Source organism: Typopeltis vanoorti, chromosome 2 (assembly GCF_054136105.1).
Source record: "Typopeltis vanoorti isolate ZY-2024b chromosome 2, IOZ_Tvanoo_1.0, whole genome shotgun sequence".
NCBI classification, from domain to species: Eukaryota; Metazoa; Arthropoda; class Arachnida; order Uropygi; family Thelyphonidae; genus Typopeltis; species Typopeltis vanoorti.
The window spans coordinates 68,514,677-68,534,994 of NC_143550.1; the positions used below are offsets into that span (position 1 = coordinate 68,514,677).

Here is a 20,318-nt window from a genome sequence, read left to right on the forward strand (position 1 = left end):
TACTTATTAACATAACAGAATGCAAGGATAATAAATTTAGTTTAATCCTTTATCCAAGTGTGAGCAAACAAAGTTTTGCACCTGAAAGTATCTTCAAGACTGGGGTAAGGTGGTACAACACCAGGACACTCCTTGTAAAGGTGGAGCAAGCTACCAACACTCCTAACTCAGTATCTTCCATAATGCAAAACACATCTCCTTGTGGATATGTCTAATGTTATGCATTAAGGGAAGGGCCACAACCCAGACTAGTTTCGACCTTTATTGAGGTCTCTTCAGTGGGAGCCAGGCCCAAGTGGAGATAACAGGCAGAAGCGTCATCTCTACCTATAGGAGATGCCAAATGGTGTGCAACCCTTTTTTAATAAATTACTCTGGATTTAGAGAAAGATGTTGAAAGTTTATTTTTCACTTGGTTAGAGTATAATAAATTTAGTTTAATCCTTTATCCAAGTGTGAGCAAACAAAGTTTGCACCTGAAAGTATCCTCAGGAATGGGGTAAGGTGGTACAACACCTTATCTGTAGACATATCCGCAAGGAGATGTGTTTTGCATTATGGGAGATACTGAGTTAGGAGTGTTGGTAGCTTGCTCCACCTTTGCAAGGAGTGCCCTGGTGTTGTACCACCTTACCCCAGTCCCGAGGATACCTTCAGGCGCAAACTTTATTTGCTCACACTTGGATAAAGGATTAAACTAAATTTATTATACTCTAACCAAGTGAAAAATAAACTTTCAACAGAATGCAAGGATATTTAAAATCAAGATTAGCTTGAGAAATTAAGAAAAAAATGTTCTCACATGATGTTCAGCTTCCAGAGTAATCACAGCAGCATGAATGACTTTCACATTAGGGCAATGAGATTCTAATGTATCCATTGGTCTCTCTTCAATCTCAAAATCTTCAAGCATCCTTGTCACCTGAAATACAAAAATGTGCAAGTGTGAAGCACAAACTTTTAATTTAATAGTATATAAAGAACTCTCAGAAAGTTTATCAAGTGATTTTATTTTTCCAGTAAATATTAAAAAAACTGACTTTTTCTAATACACTTTTATATGTGAAGTGTCTTTAATTATCATCATGATGCCGATTGCTGAACTGCATATGAAAGTAAAATTTTATGATAAACCTGGGAAATTACTAAAGGAATATCACAAAATCAGGAGAAAGGCAAATAGAGTGATGCATGCCCATATTGTCTTTTTCATCATCTTGCAATATTCCTATTGTTCTTCAGGATGCTTAAAAACAAGATAACCTTAAAGGCTGTTGAGATCTGAAAGTCTTCTACATCTTGTGAGGGAAAAAAAAAAGACAAAACATGGATTTGATGAGAAGCAGTACATCCATGAACTGTTCATCACTACTGAACAATAGTGATGAACTGTTATTTTTATTATTATGTGTGTGTGAAGTTGATTTCTATAGTTGATTTTCTTGTAATGTGAGGTGAAAAATCCAAGTTTCTGGGAGGAAAAAATCTACTTGCCTATGAAGGAGACTAATTCAGGGGCTGATTAAAAAAGTCTCTAGCTAGTAATAGAATCAAACTTAGAAAGATCTGGGCAGCCTGGTGCTATGAATGCAAATGTCATGTATACAGTCTGTGCATGCATTATGATCAGAAATGCTAAACATGGAACTAGACACAAAAATGGATATTTAATGCAGCAATTTCACAAAGTTATAACAGCCAATGGATGTCAGTGAATTTTGCTCCCTGAGACTTCTAAAAACTCAAGTTTCACCATAGAGTTCAGGCTCATGATTTTTTTAACAGCAGATAGAAGGTAAGATAGCTACAATGAAGATCTCCAATGCATAAAAAACATGTCTAAATGACATTATGGATTAAATAATGGCAAATAAGCAATACAGAATTTATTTCTCCTTATATGTTTCACCCTTCATAAAAGGGCATCTTCAAAGAATAAAAGATCAGTTAACAACATTCCAAAATGGACATAAGTCAGCATGTTTACCAGCTCATATCTTGATCACAGTTGAATAAACAAGAGAATACACTATTACAGTTCAAAGGAAAACAATACTTATTTGAAATTCAGTAGATGATTACAATCCTATATTGGTTTTTGTAACCCTATATTGTTTCAGTTTTGAATAGTGCTAATGAACTTTTATTCTCCCTGATGATGTCTTTTAATAAGGAAGAGATATTAGAGTAATAAATTCTACATTTTTTTTTTATTTACATGTGCTATTATTTAATGCATAATATCTATAATATATTTCCTTAAAATATCTAGGTGATGTCTAAGAACATTTCAAAATCGTCTGCTTCCAATGTAACATGTTAAATGCAGCAAGAAGTATTTAAAAGATAACCATATAATCACAGAGTTATAATTTGTACCAAATACATATTTTCTAATGGATATTTTTCATCTTCATAGTTATATATTGGTAGCATTTCAATTATCATCAATGACAAGTGAACTAGTTTTTGATAGTATGCTAAAAATGCAGAGTAATCTATCTACCAGAGTAGGTGCTAGTTCAGTGGAGCAGTGATCATTGAATTACTTATAGAAAAGACAGTGTTAAAATATTGCATCTGAGAGATGGAGGCTGAAGTAGATCTTTAAGAGAGAGAGAGAGAGATATCATTTATGAGCCAAACTGCTCTCCTCCGGACAGCATCAAATATGTGAACAGTATTTTAAGGATGGGGAGATTTGGGATTTGCATAAAGTTAAGAGTTGTCTGGGTGTAAAATAGCAGCTTGAATGAAAGGGAGTGCCTAATTTTATGGATGCTGAGGAAATGACTGATGTGATGTGTTTATGCCAGGAGGGACTAAAGGTAAATGTTAGTCCAAGCAGAGAAATCTGATCTTGTTTAGTAATTTATGTATTACTGAAGCAAGCTGAGCTTTTTTTTTTTTTTTTTTTTTTTTTTTTTTTTTTTTTGCCAGCAAAACTGTTTTGGTGGCATTGAAGGTGACAAGATTGTCCTTGCCCCATCGAAGGATGGTGTGCAGCCCAATGTTTAAGACAGTGGTTGTAGATGATCTTGAAATTTCAGATGGCTGAGCACTGAATGGTTTATAAAATGAGTAGGATGAAAGGAGAATAATGTCATCTGCAAAGCAATAGATAGGATTAGTGGTGATCGAAAGTAAGTCATTTATGTACAGCAGAAAGAGAGCAGGTGACAGGACAGAGCCGTGAGGCACTCCTACATTGGTGGTGAAGCTCAAAGACAGAGAACTACAAGCCATCCACCATGACATACTGTGAACAACCAAAGAGAAAGTTAGCTACCCAATTAGAGAATGTGGCAGGTAGAACAAATGATGGCAACTTATTCAGCAGGCCTCAATGCCAGACATGGTCAAAAGCTCTAGAAATGTCAAAAACAACAGCACACATGTCTCCAAACCTTTCCATAGCATGTGTCCAGTGGATTGTGATGTAAATTAAGAGGGCATTTGTAGATCTTTACTGTAACTGTAAACCTGTACAAATCCAAGAAGCCAATAAAGTCATCTCTACAACTAAAATCTTCAATATCTAAGCTAATAATAAAAGGAGAATTGATAAAATACTTACCAAAAAGATTCAAATTCATATAGGGACACAAAAACACACGTGTTGAACAGATTATTTTATTAATTACTAATAAAATAAAACTTGACGTTTCGAACCCTATATCGAGGTCATCATCAGAAGAATACAACTGTATAAGGAACCAAGCTACATGCTCATGCCCTGTATACTGGTAAACTAAATCTACATAGTTAATAAATCCTTTTTCCTAGACTGACCTCTAGTGATAAAAAAATAATAAAAAATAAATAAAAATAAATTAATTAATTAAAAAAAAATATATATATATATATATATATATATATATATATATATATAAATAAATACAACTACAATAAACTGCTAAAGTCCTCATGTATTAATATTCTTCTGGATAGTTCTGATTGTTATAAAATGATTTCTTTCAGTTGCTGTTGAATGTTACAAACACTTCACCAGGTTGTCTTCTTGTAGTGGGATTTTTCTAAGGCTAGTTTAGGTTGTTATATAGGTTGTAGATGGGGCCCATCTACAACCTATATAACAACCTAAACTAGCCTTAGAAAAATCCCACTACAAGAAGACAACCTGGAGAAGTGTTTGTAACATTCAACAGCAACTGAAAGAAATCATTTTATAACAATCAGAACTATCCAGAAGAATATTAATACATGAGGACTTTAGCAGTTTATTGTAGTTGTATTTATATAGTCAGGCTAGGAAAAAGGATTTATTAACTATGTAGATTTAGTTTACCAGTACACAGGGCATGAGCATGTAGCTTGGTTCCTTATACAGTTGTATTCTTCCGATGATGACCTCGATATATAGGGGTCGAAACGTCAAGTTTTATTTTATTAGTAATTAATAAAATAATCTGTTCAACACGTGTGTTTTTGTGTTCCTAAATTTACAAATATGAGTGCTGATCACCGTGTAACCTTAAAAGAAAAAAAAATTACCAAAAAGATGATTGGAAGGTTTTTTTTGTAGAGTTCTGTAGAGTTGGATGAGACATATTAGTGTTACTGCAGTATAGGCAATCTGAGGACATAATTCCTGTTTAGATATGGTTGTTTAATGAAGTTCTCATGTTTTTTTTTTTAAGTTTTCTTTTGAATTGGATGTACAAGTAATGTGCCTTTCCAATCACTCCTATGGCATGGATGTCCAGAGGATGAATGGAGAAGCCTTTTCCCATAGGAGATTTTCTAATATCAACTTTCTATCTAGTTTCACCTATGTATGGAAGGTCGAAAGCATATTAAATTTGGTATACTTCTGGATGTGGGGGGGAAGGGCATGGACATATTTAAATTATTTAATTTTGTAGAGGGCTTAAAGGTGATTTTAATTTTTAGCAAACAAGTTACAAAACAAATGTCTACCAGACATTATGCCCCTTCTTATTCACATGCTCTACTTGGGTTCTACTTCATGTGGGAAAATAACTTCTGACTTCAGAAAAAAAAAAAAAAAAAAAAAAGAAAGAAAAAAGGACAGCCATAATATGTAGCAATCTCTCTACTGTAAATTCTACATGGAAACTTTTGGGCAAAAAGTTCTTTAATTTGTTATTTTAAAAGCTTAAGATTTGGCTTATATATGTAGGCCAATATGTGCATTGGTCTTTTTCCCCCAAACTAGAGAGGATAAATACCTTCAAAAAGAGTCTCAACAATTTGCTCTACTGAAAAGAAATTCAAAACAGAATTACCATGGAATAGATCCATCTTTTAAAAAAAATAGATATAATAAATTGGAAGTGATCACTATTTAGTCTTGAGCAGGATAAAATTGAATTTCATATTGAAAAGAATAACATGTAAGAAAGTTTTAAAGCAAATAAAAGTTGAGCAGCTCTCAGATGTGAACTGTAGACTAAAATACAGAAAGATTATTGAAAAGAAAATGAAAGAGTTTGAGAACAGGAATCAAACCTCGGAGATTCAGTGGCAAACTCTGAAGAAAACCCTGATTGATTCAGCCAGAGAGGCATGTGGTGAGGTTGTGTGCAAGGATAAAAAAATCAGAACTCCCTGGTGGGCACAGGAAGTTAAAGAGGCAGTGAAGGAAAAGAAGAAAGCATATCAAAAGTTCCTGTCAAATAAGTCAGCTTTTACTCTTACAGAATACAGAGACAAATGTAAGAAAGCTAAACAGTGTGTAAAACTAGCTAAACAAAAGTCATAGGAGGACTTTGGCAAGAATATAGAAAATAAATATCAAGAAGGTGGCAAAATATTCTGGAGGTTGTTGAAGAAGCTTAGGAATGGAGGAAAGAGTGCTGTAAAAGGAGTTAGAGATGATAAAGGTGACATGAAAACAGGAGAAAAAGATATCCTTGAAGTATGGAGTAATTACTTTGAAAAACTGCTAAATGAAACAAGCAGTGATGACAGCATAGTGGTAAAAAACACTGACCAGGCATGCAGTCAGGAATAAATATCCATACTTGAAGTAGAAAAAGCCATCAAAGGCTTGAAATGTGGAAAGGCAGCAGGAGTAGATGATATTCGACCAGAAATGCTGAAGCATGGTGGTATAAGAGTCTTACAGTGGCTGCACTGCATAGTTCAGAAAGCCTGGATAGAGGGACGAATTCCCGATGATTGGAGTAGAGCTCTCATAGTACCCATATATAAAAAGGGAAATAAAACTGCATGTGAGAATTACAGAGGTATTTCCCTACTGAGTGTTCCTGGCAAGATCTATGCAAGTATACTTGAGAAACGATTGAGAAGAATTGTGGAAGAAAAGCTCGGTGAAGAACAAGTTGGATTCAGGCCAAATAGAGGCTGTCAGGATCAGATCTTCACTTTACGATAAATAGTCGAGAAAGCATGGGAATATAACAAAGATCTGTATTTAAGTTTTGTCGATTTGGAAAAGGCATATGATAAGGTGCCAAGAGTGAAGCTATTCAATACGCTGCAGTTATATGGTGTCAATGGGGCATTATATCAAGCAATACTTAGTCTTTATTTGAGTTGTAAGTCAGCAGTTAGAATTGAAGGAAGTACAGGAAGATGGTTTAATGTTAAATCTGGTGTGAGACAAGGATGTACATTATCCCCTCTATTATTCATTATCTATATGGATCACATTATGAAGGAAAGTGGTATTAAACCTGATATCAAAATTGGAGATGTTAATGTCAGCTCTTTGCTTTATGCGGATGATGTTATACTTCTAAATAAATCCGCTACAAGTCTGCAAGATTCTCTGACTAAATTGAATAGCTGTTGTAATAGGTATGGTATGAAGGTCAGCAATAAAAAGACAAAGACTATGAAAATAGACAGAATCATTGAAAATGTCAACTGTGTTGTGAATGGAGAACCTGTGGAACAAGTAAAACATTTCAGTTACTTAGGCACGATTTTTACTGAAGATGGTAAATTAAATATAGAAATAGACAACAGAATCAGCAAAGCTGGTATGGTGGGAAGTCAATTGAATAAATTCATATGGAATAAGAGAGAAATTAGTCGGAACACTAAATTAGCTGTATACAAGACAGTGTTCAAACCAGTTTTAACTTATGGATCTGAGAGCTGGGTCAGAAGTAAAACACTTGACCAAAGACTAGAGACCGCAGATATGAGAGTCCTGAGAAAGATTAGAGGCGTGAACAGATGGCATCAATGGCAATATCATATTAAAAATGAGGATATTAGGAAAGAACTTGACATTGTCAGCATCCAGGAATGCATTAGCAGAGGTAATCTCAGGTGGTATGGTCACTTAAATAGAATGGGAGAGGAAAGATTAGCAAAACAAGTGTTCTCTGCAAGGTTGGCAGGAAAACGACCCAGAGGAAGACCAAGATATAGGTGGATTGATACAGTACAAAGTGCCTTAGACGGTAGAAATATAAGATCTGATAATGTTGGAGTCTTGAGAAGTAACAGACTGATTTGGAGGAAAATTGTAGATAGGAAGTTAGTAATGATGTAATTTTTTCATGTATTACTTTCATATCCTGTACACCCCTTGAGGGTACATGGCAGGAATATGATGATGATGATATAATAAAAGGAGAATTGATAAAATACTTACCAAAAAGATGTTGGAAGCTTTTTCCCACTTGGTTAGACTATAATAATTTTAGTTTAATCCTTTATCCAATGTAAGCAAACAAAGTTTGCAGCTGAAGGCAAACTGTGTTTGCTTACACTTGGATAAAGGATTAAACTAAATTTATTATTACTTACCAAAAAGATAAATCAGAACAATAATGAATGCAGCAAAGCCATATCTATTTCATATATTAAAGGTCTATCTGAAAAAAAAATAGGTAAAAGAGGAAAAACACCAAAACACTTTAAACTTCCTTTTCTTTCTTTCTTTGTGTGCCATCTCCTATCGGAGGTCGGCGACCACCTTGGCAAATTTTGAGCGATTCTCAGCTATTCTGAGCAGTCTCTCAGAGTTCATACCAGTCCACTGTCTGATATCTGCCAGCCAAGATTTTCTTCGTCTTCCTTGTCCTCTTCTTCAATTTATCTTCCCTTTTATAATCAATTGAAGTATCTTATATTTTTCATTATGAAGTAAGTGACCAAGATATGCAGTTTTCCTTCTTTTTATGGTATCTAAAAGTTCACGTGATTTCCCCATTTGTTTCAGTACTTCCTGATTGGACGTTTTTGCTGTCCATGGGATTTTTAACATTCGTCTGTATAACCACATCTCAAAAGCTTCAAGTCTTTTTATTGATGTTGTCTTCAAGGTCCAAGTTTCTGCACCGTACAGCAGTACAGACCATACATAGCATTTAACCATGCGTACTCTAAGCTCTAAGTTTAAACTGCGGTTACACAGTGTTGATTTCATCAAGAGAAAATTTTTTCTTGCCATTTCAATTCTAACTTTTATTTACATTTCTGGATTGCAATCTTCATTTAACCAGCATCTGAGATATTTAAACTTTGCCACTCTTTCTATTTGTTTCCTATTTAAAGAAAGTGCTAAATTAAGAATTGGTTTCTTACTTATGACCATCAATTTAGTTTTGGTGATATTTATTTTTAATCCCATTTTTTCACTCTCTGCATTTATTAGCTCCAAAAGATTTTGAAGATCCTGAATATTGTCAGCCAGACGAGCTGTATCATTGGCATATCGGATGTTACTGATGATTTCACCATTTACACTAATCCCTTCCTTTCTTCCTTCCAAGACTTTTTGAAATATGGCTTCTGAGTAGATGTTAAAAAGAAGAGGTGACAGCACACATCCTTGCCTTACTCCTCGTTTGATGTTAATGGAGTCTGTAATAATGTCATCAACTCGAACAGATGCCTTTTGGTTCCAATATAAGTTTTTAATGATCCTGATGTCTTTACTATCTAATCCAATTCTTTTTAATAGTACAATCATTTTAGCATGTTGGACTTTGTCAAATGCTTTCTCGAAGTCGATGAAGCAAATGAATATTACCTTGTTTTGGTCAATACATTTTTGAAATAAGATCTGAGAACAGAAAAGGGCCTCTCTTGTTCCCAAGCCGTTTCTAAAGCCGAATTGGGTATCACTGATGGTGTCTTGACATTTTCTGTATATTCTTTTTTGAATTATTTTCAGAAACATCTTGAGAACGTGACTCATTAGGCTGATCATTCTATAGTCATTACAAGTTTTCGCATTTACTTTTTTTAGGTAAATGCGAAAACATTTAAACTCCCTATAAAATTCTAACATTTATTATGTACATCCAAGGACCCCCCCCCCACACACACACATTCAGGAGTATATCAAATTAAATGTACTTGCAACCATCTGTACTGGAAGTACACTGGATATTAGAAAACAAGAAGAGAAAAGCCATGTTCATTTAATCTACCATGAAAATTGGGAGGGGATGAGCTTTCTAATCATGTTCTGGAAACATTCCACAAGAATGATTGAAAAAAATTACACAACTCTTAATCCAACAAGAACATGGTTTGAAAAAAGTTTAAAGAAGCGTATGAGACCTTCATAAAACAATCAAATCTAAACAAAAATGATGACCTTAAAATTTCCAAGATTTGATCAAGAGAGATCTGGTTCTGACAAAAATACACACCTTCAAATTGTCTAGAATACCAAACTGCAATAACACTAATCTTGAGTTCATCTGACTTCACAAACTAAGATACTGAAGATCACATCAGATATTGGCTAATTGGATTTTGACAAGTTTACCAATAACAATAAATGAATATTAAACAAAAGAGTCCAGAGTATTTTTTTCTCAGCAAAACATACAAATGTCCATTCCAAACAGAACTCTAGGGGAAGTACAATTAACAATAAAGGATTTAATAACAAGATGTTAAAAGAATTCATTTCTGAATCACACTGATGTAATTAATTTCTAATTTAATGTACTGTTCATTATTTTCCTTATGACAAGAATTTAAGCAAGGTAAGTTAATTAATAATAGATGTAATGTAGTTCACAGAAGTAGTGTTACTTTGTTTATAATGTCATGTGCATGTGTAGAGTCCTGAAGAGGAACTTGATATAGAGGCTGAAATGTAGAAAATCATTTTGATTTGATTAGTTATTTATTTCAAAATTGCAGGTGATTCTATAAATCTGCCTCTTCATCAAAACTCTTAAACTGCGAGGGAATTGTCTGACATTTTTTCTGAAATGATCAGAAAAGTGGCATATTCTTTATTCAATATACTCTTTCTATATTGTAAAAGTAGCTGATTTTGATCAAGGTACCCAAAATCTCCACCAAAAGGTGCAGATTTTACCTTGATGTGCAAAAGGGATAAGGGAATGCAGTGGATATCGGTTAATTGTGACACAGCAGGACTAGAACACTTTGTCCCAATTAAAAGGCTGCCCCAATTATGTGGAAAGCTAAAATATCACAAAAAGTTAAATGTTTAAAAATAGACAAACTTTCAGTATACTTCTGTTAACCATGTTTTTATTTAAAAAAAAACAAAAAAACATACACATGTGTCAGTATCCCTAAAGAAGTTAATTATATGTAGGATCTATCAAAGAAGCATATTTTCCCTAACAATTATTTTGGAGAAATTTATCGAGTGTACCCTGACGTGTTCCCTTTCTAGCTTGCAACTAAACAAAATCAGTACAGGTATCTAATTCAGATAAAGGACTGCCTTCATTACCTTCTTGCATAAAGTAGCATAGTAATTCAGCAATAAATTTCCTGGCTTCCTGGCTAGTCACCCACTCATGTTCAGGTGCATGATTCCTCATTATTTTCTTTGTCTTCTGGGGTGTTTAGGTGTTTTGTTGCAATTTGTTCAACAATTGCATCCTCACAATTTTCATTTTCAACGTAAAATTGAAGGCTATTGTCGAAGCATAAAAACTCTTCATAGTTTCTGATGTGCTGCAGTTCCAAAATGATTTCATTTTCATTATCAATCATTATCAGGAGATTCAGTGGCAAACTCTGAAGAAAACATTGATTGATTCTGCCAGAGAGGCATGTGGTGAGGTTGTGTGCAAGGATAAAAAAATCAGAACTCCCTGGTGGACACAGGAAGTTAAAGAGGCAGTGAAGGAAAAGAAGAAAGCATATCAAAAGTTCCTGGCATGAAAACAGGAGAAAAAGATATCCTTGAAGTATGGAGTAATTACTTTGAAAAACTGTTAAATGAAACAAGCAGTGATGACAGCACAGTGATAAAAAACACTGACCAGGCATGTAGTCAGGATTACATATCCATACTTGAAGTAGAAAAAGCCATCAAAGGCTTGAAATGTGGAAAGGCAGCAGGAGTAGATGATATTCGACCAGAAATGCTGAAGCATGGTGGTATAAGAGTCTTACAGTGGCTGCACTGCATAGTTCAGAAAGCCTGGATAGAGGGACGAATTCCTGATGATTGGAGTAGAGCTCTCATAGTACCCATATATAAAAAGGGAAATAAAACTGAATGTGAGAATTACAGAGGTATTTCCCTACTGAGTGTTCCTGGCAAGATCTATTCAAGTATACTTGAGAAACGGTTGAGAAGAATTGTGGAAGAAAAGCTTGGTGAAGAACAAGCTGGATTCAGGCCAAATAGAGGCTGTCAGGATCAGATCTTCACTTTACGACAAATAGTCGAGAAAGCATGGGAATATAACAAAGATCTGTATTTAAGTTTTGTCGATTTGGAAAAGGCATATGACAAGGTGCCAAGAGAGAATCTATTCAATACGCTGCAGTTATATGGTGTCAATGGGGCATTATATCAAGCAATACTTAGTCTTTATTTGAGTTGTAAGTCAGCAGTTAGAATTGAAGGAAGTACAGGAAGATGGTTTAATGTTAAATCTGGTGTGAGACAAGGATGTACATTATCCCCTCTGTTATTCATTATCTATATGGATCACATTATGAAGGAATGTGGTATTAAACCTGATATCAAAATTGGAGATGTTAATGTCAGCTCTTTGCTTTATGCGGATGATGTTATACTTCTAAATAAATCCGCTACAAGTCTGCAAGATTCTCTGACTAAACTGAATAGCTGTTGTAATAGATAAGGTATGAAGGTCAGCAATAAAAAGACAAAGACAATGAAAATAGGCAGAATCATTGAAAATGTCGACTGTGTTGTGAATGGAGAACCTGTGGAACAAGTAAAACATTTCAGCTACTTAGGCACGATTTTTAGTGAAGATGGTAAATTAAATATAGAAATAGACAACAGAATCAGCAAAGCTGGTATGGTGGGAAGTCAATTGAATAAATTCATATGGAATAAAAAAGAAATTAGTCGGAACACTAAATTAGCTGTATACAAGACAGTGTTCAAACCAGTTTTAACTTATGGATCTGAGAGCTGGGTCAGAAGTAAAACACTTGACCAAAGACTAGAGACCACAGATATGAGAGTCCTGAGAAAGATTAGAGGCGTGAACAGATGGCATCAATGGCAATATCATATTAAAAATGAGGATATTAGGAAAGAACTTGACATTGTCAGCATCCAGGAATGTGTTAGCAGAGCTAATCTCAGGTGGTATGGTCACTTAAATAGAATGGGAGAGGAAAGATTAGCAAAACAAGTGTTCTCTGCCAGGTTGGCAGGAAAACGACCCAGAGGAAGACCAAGATATAGGTGGATTGATACGGTACAAAGTGCCTTAGACGATAGAAATATAAGATCTGATAATGTTGGAGTCTTGACAAGTAACAGACTGATTTGGAGGAAAATTGTAGATAGGAAGTTAGTAATGATGTAATTTTTTCATGTAGTACTGTTCTATCCTGTACACCCCTTGAGGGTACATGGCAGGAATTTGATGATGATGATGATGATTATCAGTCATATCTAGCATTTCTTGGTCTGAATTCTTAAAGCCACAATGAGCAAAGCAGTTTTTAATTGTTTTGCTGCTTATTTCTCGCCAACAATCTGCTGCTTATGTCTAGCCAACTATCAACAAATTGTATTGCATTGCCTGTAAAATAGTAACCTTTGCGCTGATTTCTTTGGCAGCTAAAGATGATGTCAGTAAATTTTCTTCAATTGTTTCAAGGATGTAGTGTACCAACCTTCCACGATACAATGTTTTCAAATTTTTTTTTTATGATTCCCACGTCCAGTAGCTGCACGAAACATGGTGTTAGCAGGAAGAAATTCAAGTTGAACATTTTTCAAACAATCTAATTGAGGATGTGCTGCACAGTTGTTCAGAAGCAGAATTTTTCTTGAATTCCATTGCAATTCTGCATCCCAACCCATTAGCCATTCCTGAAAAATAACAGAAGCCATCCATACATTCTTGTTGGCATAAAACAGAACTGGCAAACTGTCCATTCTAAGCCTTTTAAAGCATTGAGGCCTGGAACTTTTTAATAACCAACAGCTTCCGTCTGTCACTTTCCGACATGTTATAGCAGCACAACACAGTAACATGATCCATTGCTTATTTTTCTTTAACATGACAGTACTGGAAGTTTATAGCTCAGGGAATCGTCTGATGTGGCACAGTAAAACAGACCTGTTTCGTCAGCATCATAGATTTCATCAGGACTAAACGTCTGCAGCAATTCGGGTAGTTTAGTTGATTTTCACTGTTCGGCTCTCACAGTATCAGCACTGTCCTTCTCACTGCATGCCTTCTTAAATTTTATTTCATGTCTGGTTTTCCATCGCAATATCCAACCATCTGTGGCTTTAAAGCTCACATGGCCCAACTTTCTAGTTAACTCTTCTGATTTGGTTTTTAACATTTGACCATTAACATTATTATTATTATTCAGGCCTCCATGGAGTCAAAAGACTCATCGTGGGAGGTCCTTCCTAAGAAACACAAAGTCTATCAAGACTCATCGAGGGGAGGGTACTCCCCTGAGAAACACAAAGTCTATCATACCACTCCTTAAACTCATTGACCCTTCTCGCTCTCATCACTCCATCAGGCAATGCATTCCATGGCTCAACCAACCTCCATGCAAAGAAACCACTCCTCACCCTCTTGCTCACAGTTTCCTTTCGTAACTTCCAGGGATGGCCTCTTGTCATCACTCCTTCCCGCTGTTCAACCAAGCGAAAGAACTCCCCAGTGTCAACCCTGTAACCACGTCTCAATAGTTTAAAAGTCTCAATCATATCACCTCTCCTTCTATCCACCAAACTCTGCAGTCCACATTCCCTCAGCTGATCCTCATAACTATCATTGTACAGTCCTGAAACCATCTTTCTTATCCGCCTTTGTATCCTTTCCACAGTTTATTTATCCCCCTTCAAAGGGACCAAATCTGAGAACTACAGTCCAAGTGTGGTCTGATCAGGGTCTTATACAATGGAATGATAACTGTTTTATCTCTGCAGGTCAGCGTCCTTCTCATTATTGCAGCAATCCTCTGTGTTACCTTCAAGATGCATGCCTCATCCAGCTACAACAGCGAACCATTGATTGAGAGCTTCCTCAATGTCTGCATCCTTGCCATCTCACTTCCATTTTTGTAATTTTTCCTGTTGTCCATTGCCCAATGCTTATTCTTCTCGTAATTTGTCTTGCTGGCCTAACAAATGTGTGATTGTAGATTTTGGAACACCAGTTATCTCTGCCAGCTGACGATGACTGGTGTTACACGGTTGGCTTTCATTTTGTCAAGTAAGGTGATTTTTTCTGCTAATATTAGATCTTTTCTTGGCATCTTGACAGGGCCTTATAAAAACAAAACAACAACAAAAAAAATTTAATTAAATTGCTACACTGTTTGATACAAATTTTACCAAAAAATTAACACACATCCGTTTTAATCAAAAGTACGCTACCTAGCAATCAGCGTAAGTAGAATCATTACACTGTTAAAATACAAACATCCTCTCTACTCTGTATCCCAGAGCTGGCTGACAGCAACACTATGTAACTCACTACATGTGCATCTACAGCCACTGTTCCAATAAAGTGGCAAGGTGGTCCAAATAAGCAAAGCAACTTTGGGTTATATTCTTGATTTGTTTCCATTCTTCAGTATTTGTCCCAAATAAATGGCTACCCCCAATTAACTGGAATCTACTGTTATCTCCATCAAAGTACCCATCTTAAAGGAGGAGGGAATATGGCAGTTGGAAGAATGAAAGAAAAATGTGCCCTTCAATGGAAAACTAGTTAAGTCATCATCACAAAGAAAGGAATCTTTGTATGAACATTTTCAATTGAAGGCAAGTTGCCCAATCTCAAACAGAAGTAGCCTATGTAGCAGGGATTCTCCCCCCCCCACCAAAGCCAGAAAACAAATACAATTAACAGAAAAAATACTATTAGTGGGTGGTAGATAGCCAAATGTGTATGTGCACACTACATAATCCATGATGATGGATTATGTAGTGTGTTATTAAGTGGCAGTTATGTACTGCGTAGGTGATGTAGTGCCTTCTTGCAATGGCTGCTCTGACTCCATGGAGGTGTCACTAATAATATTAACTAACTGGCATATTAAGATGAATATTATCTAATGAACTTCAGCATAATTACTAAATGCCTCTTGAAGATTCATACACCTAACAGTATGCAAAGATGTGGTACATTATATTTTAATTAAACTCCGAATGAGATAGCTACAATAAATTCTTTCACTTGTTTTGCTAGCACAATATAATACACATGAAATTAATTTTTTTTTTAATCCACATTATACCTCTCCTGCAATTGAGAGAGGTAAAACATTGATAATTATGCTCCCATAGATAAGCGACTTGTAATTATTGTAACAATTATTGCATACGATACAACATAATTACTCAATGTAACTGTAGAAAGTTTTTCACTTGGTCATTAGTTAAGTGAAACTTGCCAAGAAATTATATTCTTGTTTATTCTTTTATCCAAGTGTAAGCAAACAAATTTTGCACATGAAGTTTCAAAACAAGACTGCTAGAGCCACTACATTCCTATATTGCATAACATTATACATGTCTGAAGGGATGTGCTTTGTATTATGGGATACTAAAGCAATTAATATGAAGTCATTAGCATCTATATACAAGCAACTTTATCATGAAGATACTATGATTCTTTAGTATCTTCATGATACTATGATAGCATTCTTTCTCTTACTATAAAACAAATGATACCAAACCAAGTAAAAACTTTTCTAGAAAAATCTAGAGAAACATCTAGAAAAGCATTAAAACCTAGAAAAGTGGCACTCCATAACTAGGCAGAATCAATATAGTCTGGATATGGTTTATCCATTCATTTAAAATGGCCACATTCAATTATTGTAACTAATGGGTTTTTTTTTTCCCAGTAACAATTAGCATAATAACATTCGTGTAAAAAAAAATTAAATTAAATTAAAAAATAAAATATAGCCAAGTTTATCAATTCAGAAATGTTAAAATTGAAAAAAGTACTTACCTGTTTAACATTAGAAGCAGCTTTGATGAGAGGTGAAGCAGAAATAAGCAAGATTTCATCTAATGGACACTCAACAGATAACTATGAGTTAAACAAAATAAATAAATAATGCTATTTTTATTTAAACAATATGATACATACAAAATATAATCATTTACTATCTCAAACTAACCTAAAAACTGCTGAAAACTAAATATTTTAGAGCTTTTCCCAATTTATTCCAAGATCAAAACCTTTCTACAAGATTTGGCCTGGTCGGCTGAGTGGTTAGCGTATTCGCTCTCCAGCCAAAAGGCTGTGGGTTCGAATCCTGCCGTGGGCATGGATGTTTGTGATTATCTGTGAAATTATTACTGGTGGTGGTGGGCGTAGATGGCGTTGATGTAGTAGTGGTTCATTGTAGTTGGTATATTGAGTGGTGGAGACAGACAGTTGTATAGTAGGTGTCCTCCCTCGATGAGTCTATGGACTCCCTGGAGGTGTCATGTAATAATAATTTGGATATATTATGCCTGTGTAGTTCAGTGGAAGTGCTGTGTGTGTGCCGTTCACAGTACTAGACTGCCTGATAAAAGAGCATGGTAAGTTCCATTCTAGTCGTCAACAAGAGGAAGTTTTACTAAGCCATTTTTCAACTGGTTCCCGAGTTAGTCGATCTCTGGCATGGGCAAGCAGATTTTTTCTTCTGGAAACTTGGGATTTTCGTCCAGTAAACTCAAGAAAATTGATTGTAGAATCCACACTATTTTCAGACAGTAAAAACATGGTGTTAAGATTAGGTACCACACCTCAGGAACCTCTCTTCACCAGAGGCCATGTATAATTAGTAATTGTCTTGGGCTAGCTCTCTGATTGACTACTAGTTGAGATTGAACTGTCCCCTCACTCTCCAAAAGTTAAATACGGCTAAAACAGCCTCGCCTACTCCCTATATAGGAATAAAAGCCATTAGCTGATTTTGATTGATATTATTATCATCATTGAATTTCCATGAAGTCAAAAGACTCATCATGGAAGGCACACACTGTAACACACAAAGCCCAAACTGCTTTAAACTCATTAAATGTATTTCACCACAATGTCAAGCAACCACTATCCATGCAAACAATTACATATGCCCCTGCTCACGCCCTCCTTATGCAGTGTCCAAGAATGCCCCCCTTTCCTACTCCCTTCCCCCATCCTATGAAAAATTTCTTTCACATTAACCTGGCAACAACACTTGACCAACTTAAAATATCCCAGTGATATCCCTTCTCTTCCTCCTATTCAAAAGACTTTGCAAACTGCATTCCCTCGATCTATCTTCATATCTCACATCTCAAAAACCAGTTAGTACCTTAGTCTTTTCTGGACCCTTTCCAATATATCCTCAGCACCCATGAAAACCAGGAGATCAAATCTATGTACAATAATCCATATGAGACCTGATCAAGGCCTTATACAATGGAACCATAACCTGTTCTGAACATTAAGGTCCTCTGCATCAATGCCATACTCTGATGTGATAACCTCTGAACTTCAGAATCTTGCTCTATAGTTTCCCCACCAAGTATATACTTTCCATCCTATTGTTGCCTATCAAATTTCAGAACCTTACACTTAGCAACAACATTGAACTGACAATTCTATACAGTTGCTCATTCAAACAATCTATTCATGTACCCCTGTAAGTAGTTGGGAGGAATCAAGCAGATGTGGCTGGTAAGGTCACATCATCTGCTTGATTCCTCGCAGTTTTTCATCATCTGGAACCAGTTGTATACATCCAGTTAAACCAATTCCCATATCATTAATATACAAGTTAAATAACAATGCCCTCAAAACAGATGCTGCAGCACACAACTAGTGACTTTCCCCTTCAAAATATACTGCACCCTATACACAACTTGCTGATACCTATTTGAGAGCTAGTTGCCTATCCAATTCACTAATCTATTATCCATTCCCATCTGTTCCAGTTTAGTTACCAATTTGTGGTGTAGCAATCTATCACACAGCCTTTGCAAAATCTAAGTATACCACTGTATATGCATCTCCCTTGTCCAATACATTCATCACCTTGTTATAGTATATGAGTAAGATGCTAAAACACTACCTCCATTTAACAAACCCATGCTGACAAGCACAAAGAACACCACTGTTATGAACTCACTTTTGTATCCTATCTCTCACCAACCTCTCCAATACCTTAAACAATATACCAATTTGTCATTTTTTTTTAAAATTTTTATCAGTACTTTTACTAAATTACACTATAATTTAATCCTATTACTCAGAATGGGATAATATTAACATCTGGTCTACCTTCTGCAATTGGGAGAGGAAGAACTTACACCTTCCAATTTCTCTGGTCACTGATTATACATTTATATGATGGCTGATATTTATCTAAGAGAAATATAAAATACTTGAACACTATTTAAAGATATTTAATTAACTAATTAATTGTACTAATATTTCAATTTAAGTTTCTTAAGCTATCGTCAGCGTAACAAAAAAAGAACTGGGAAATTCAAACAATATTAATGTAGGCACATGGATAATAGTATCTTTTTTTGTGTTGTTGTGTGAGAGTAAGATAAATACTACTACTACTAGGATCTAAAATAGGAGTGTTAGTATGTGTAAATATATTTAAAAAACTAAGAAATATAATTGCTGATAATACTTGCTCAAATTTTTTTGGCATGGACAATCCATCATCCATCGCTGAGGTTGAGGTTTTGGTGGTAGAGAAGGACCTCAGGAATTTCACAATTACTAATAGTATTAATAACTGGATGTTCAGCGAGACCAGATTAGCAACTTTTTTTTTTTTTTTGAATTCAATATAGGATTGGTGTTCAGAACACATTTAGTGATTGATTGGCCTGTTTGATTGAAGTAAAGCAGCTTGTAATTACATGGAACTGAACTGACTCCACACAGCAGCAAAGGCTGTACTCTATTCTTAGTAGATGGCAACAAAGAACTAATTTAATTAACAGGTTTCAATGTGGTATAAAGAAGAAATTTCCGAAGAATATGAGAATCACATTCAGAAGTGCTTTTGATGTAGGGTATGGAGATTCTATGAGAGTCATCTCTTCATGTCGAAGTGGGAGAAAAATACTTTTGATTCAAACCTTCGCTTTGGCTTCATTACACAGCCACTATTTTTCCCATCTAGAATAAATCACATCAGAAATTAATATCTTCCTATAAAAAAAAACAAATAGCCTTCATCACTGAATCAAATTTACCTTAGAAATAGAATCAAATGGATCTTCTTTCAAAAGGAGAAATGTATAGTTCATTATCCACTTCAGTCTACTGCAAACCTCATTCTCTGGTCAATATATTCATCATGCATCAACACATCTTCTGTCATGAAAATTTGGTATTGTTAAATATCTATTATCAAGAGACCATGTTACCTATTCTTCATCTAAACTGATTTAGAAAGAAATTTTAACCATCAAACAAACCACTTCTTTCAATGGCTATGACCCAAAAATTGAGAAAATCATCAGTTGTTTTTTTCCCTACTTCTATAAAAAGAGAAATAACTTCCAGGTAGTCTCTAACCCTTATCAGACATACTTCTGAATGTGTTTCTCATATCCCAATATTTCACCTTTCAACCACATTTAAACCCATTAATCAAATCAGCACTTTGTCATCTACTGAGATGAAGCACAACTTTTGCTGCTACCTGGAATCTATTTCAATTCCATGTTACTGCAAGTTTTTTCGTCAAACAGGCTGATCTCTCACTAAATGAATTTCTGAACATCAACTCCACTATCCAAAATTTGGGAAATCATGATCAGTAATTGTATTTCTTAGTTTTATTATTTATTTAGATATTTACGCACACACGTATTTCAAATTCTAATAGTATTATACAATATTATTAACATTATAATAAAG

At 35.1% G+C, this 20,318-nt stretch overlaps 1 protein-coding gene across 2 annotated transcripts in view; it reads right to left on the bottom strand.

Annotated features, from left to right (window-relative positions):
• Pyroxd1 (pyridine nucleotide-disulfide oxidoreductase domain 1) overlaps positions 1 to 20,318 on the bottom strand; it is a 218,284-nt gene that overhangs the window by 175,158 nt on the left and 22,808 nt on the right. For both annotated transcript variants that reach the window (XM_090411724.1, XM_090411723.1), the window contains exons 2-3: positions 16,404 to 16,484; positions 803 to 922 (exon numbers count right to left, since the gene is read on the bottom strand). In XM_090411724.1, the coding sequence (XP_090267850.1) occupies positions 803 to 922; positions 16,404 to 16,484 (201 nt within the window). The remainder of the gene's footprint in view (positions 1 to 802; positions 923 to 16,403; positions 16,485 to 20,318) is intronic.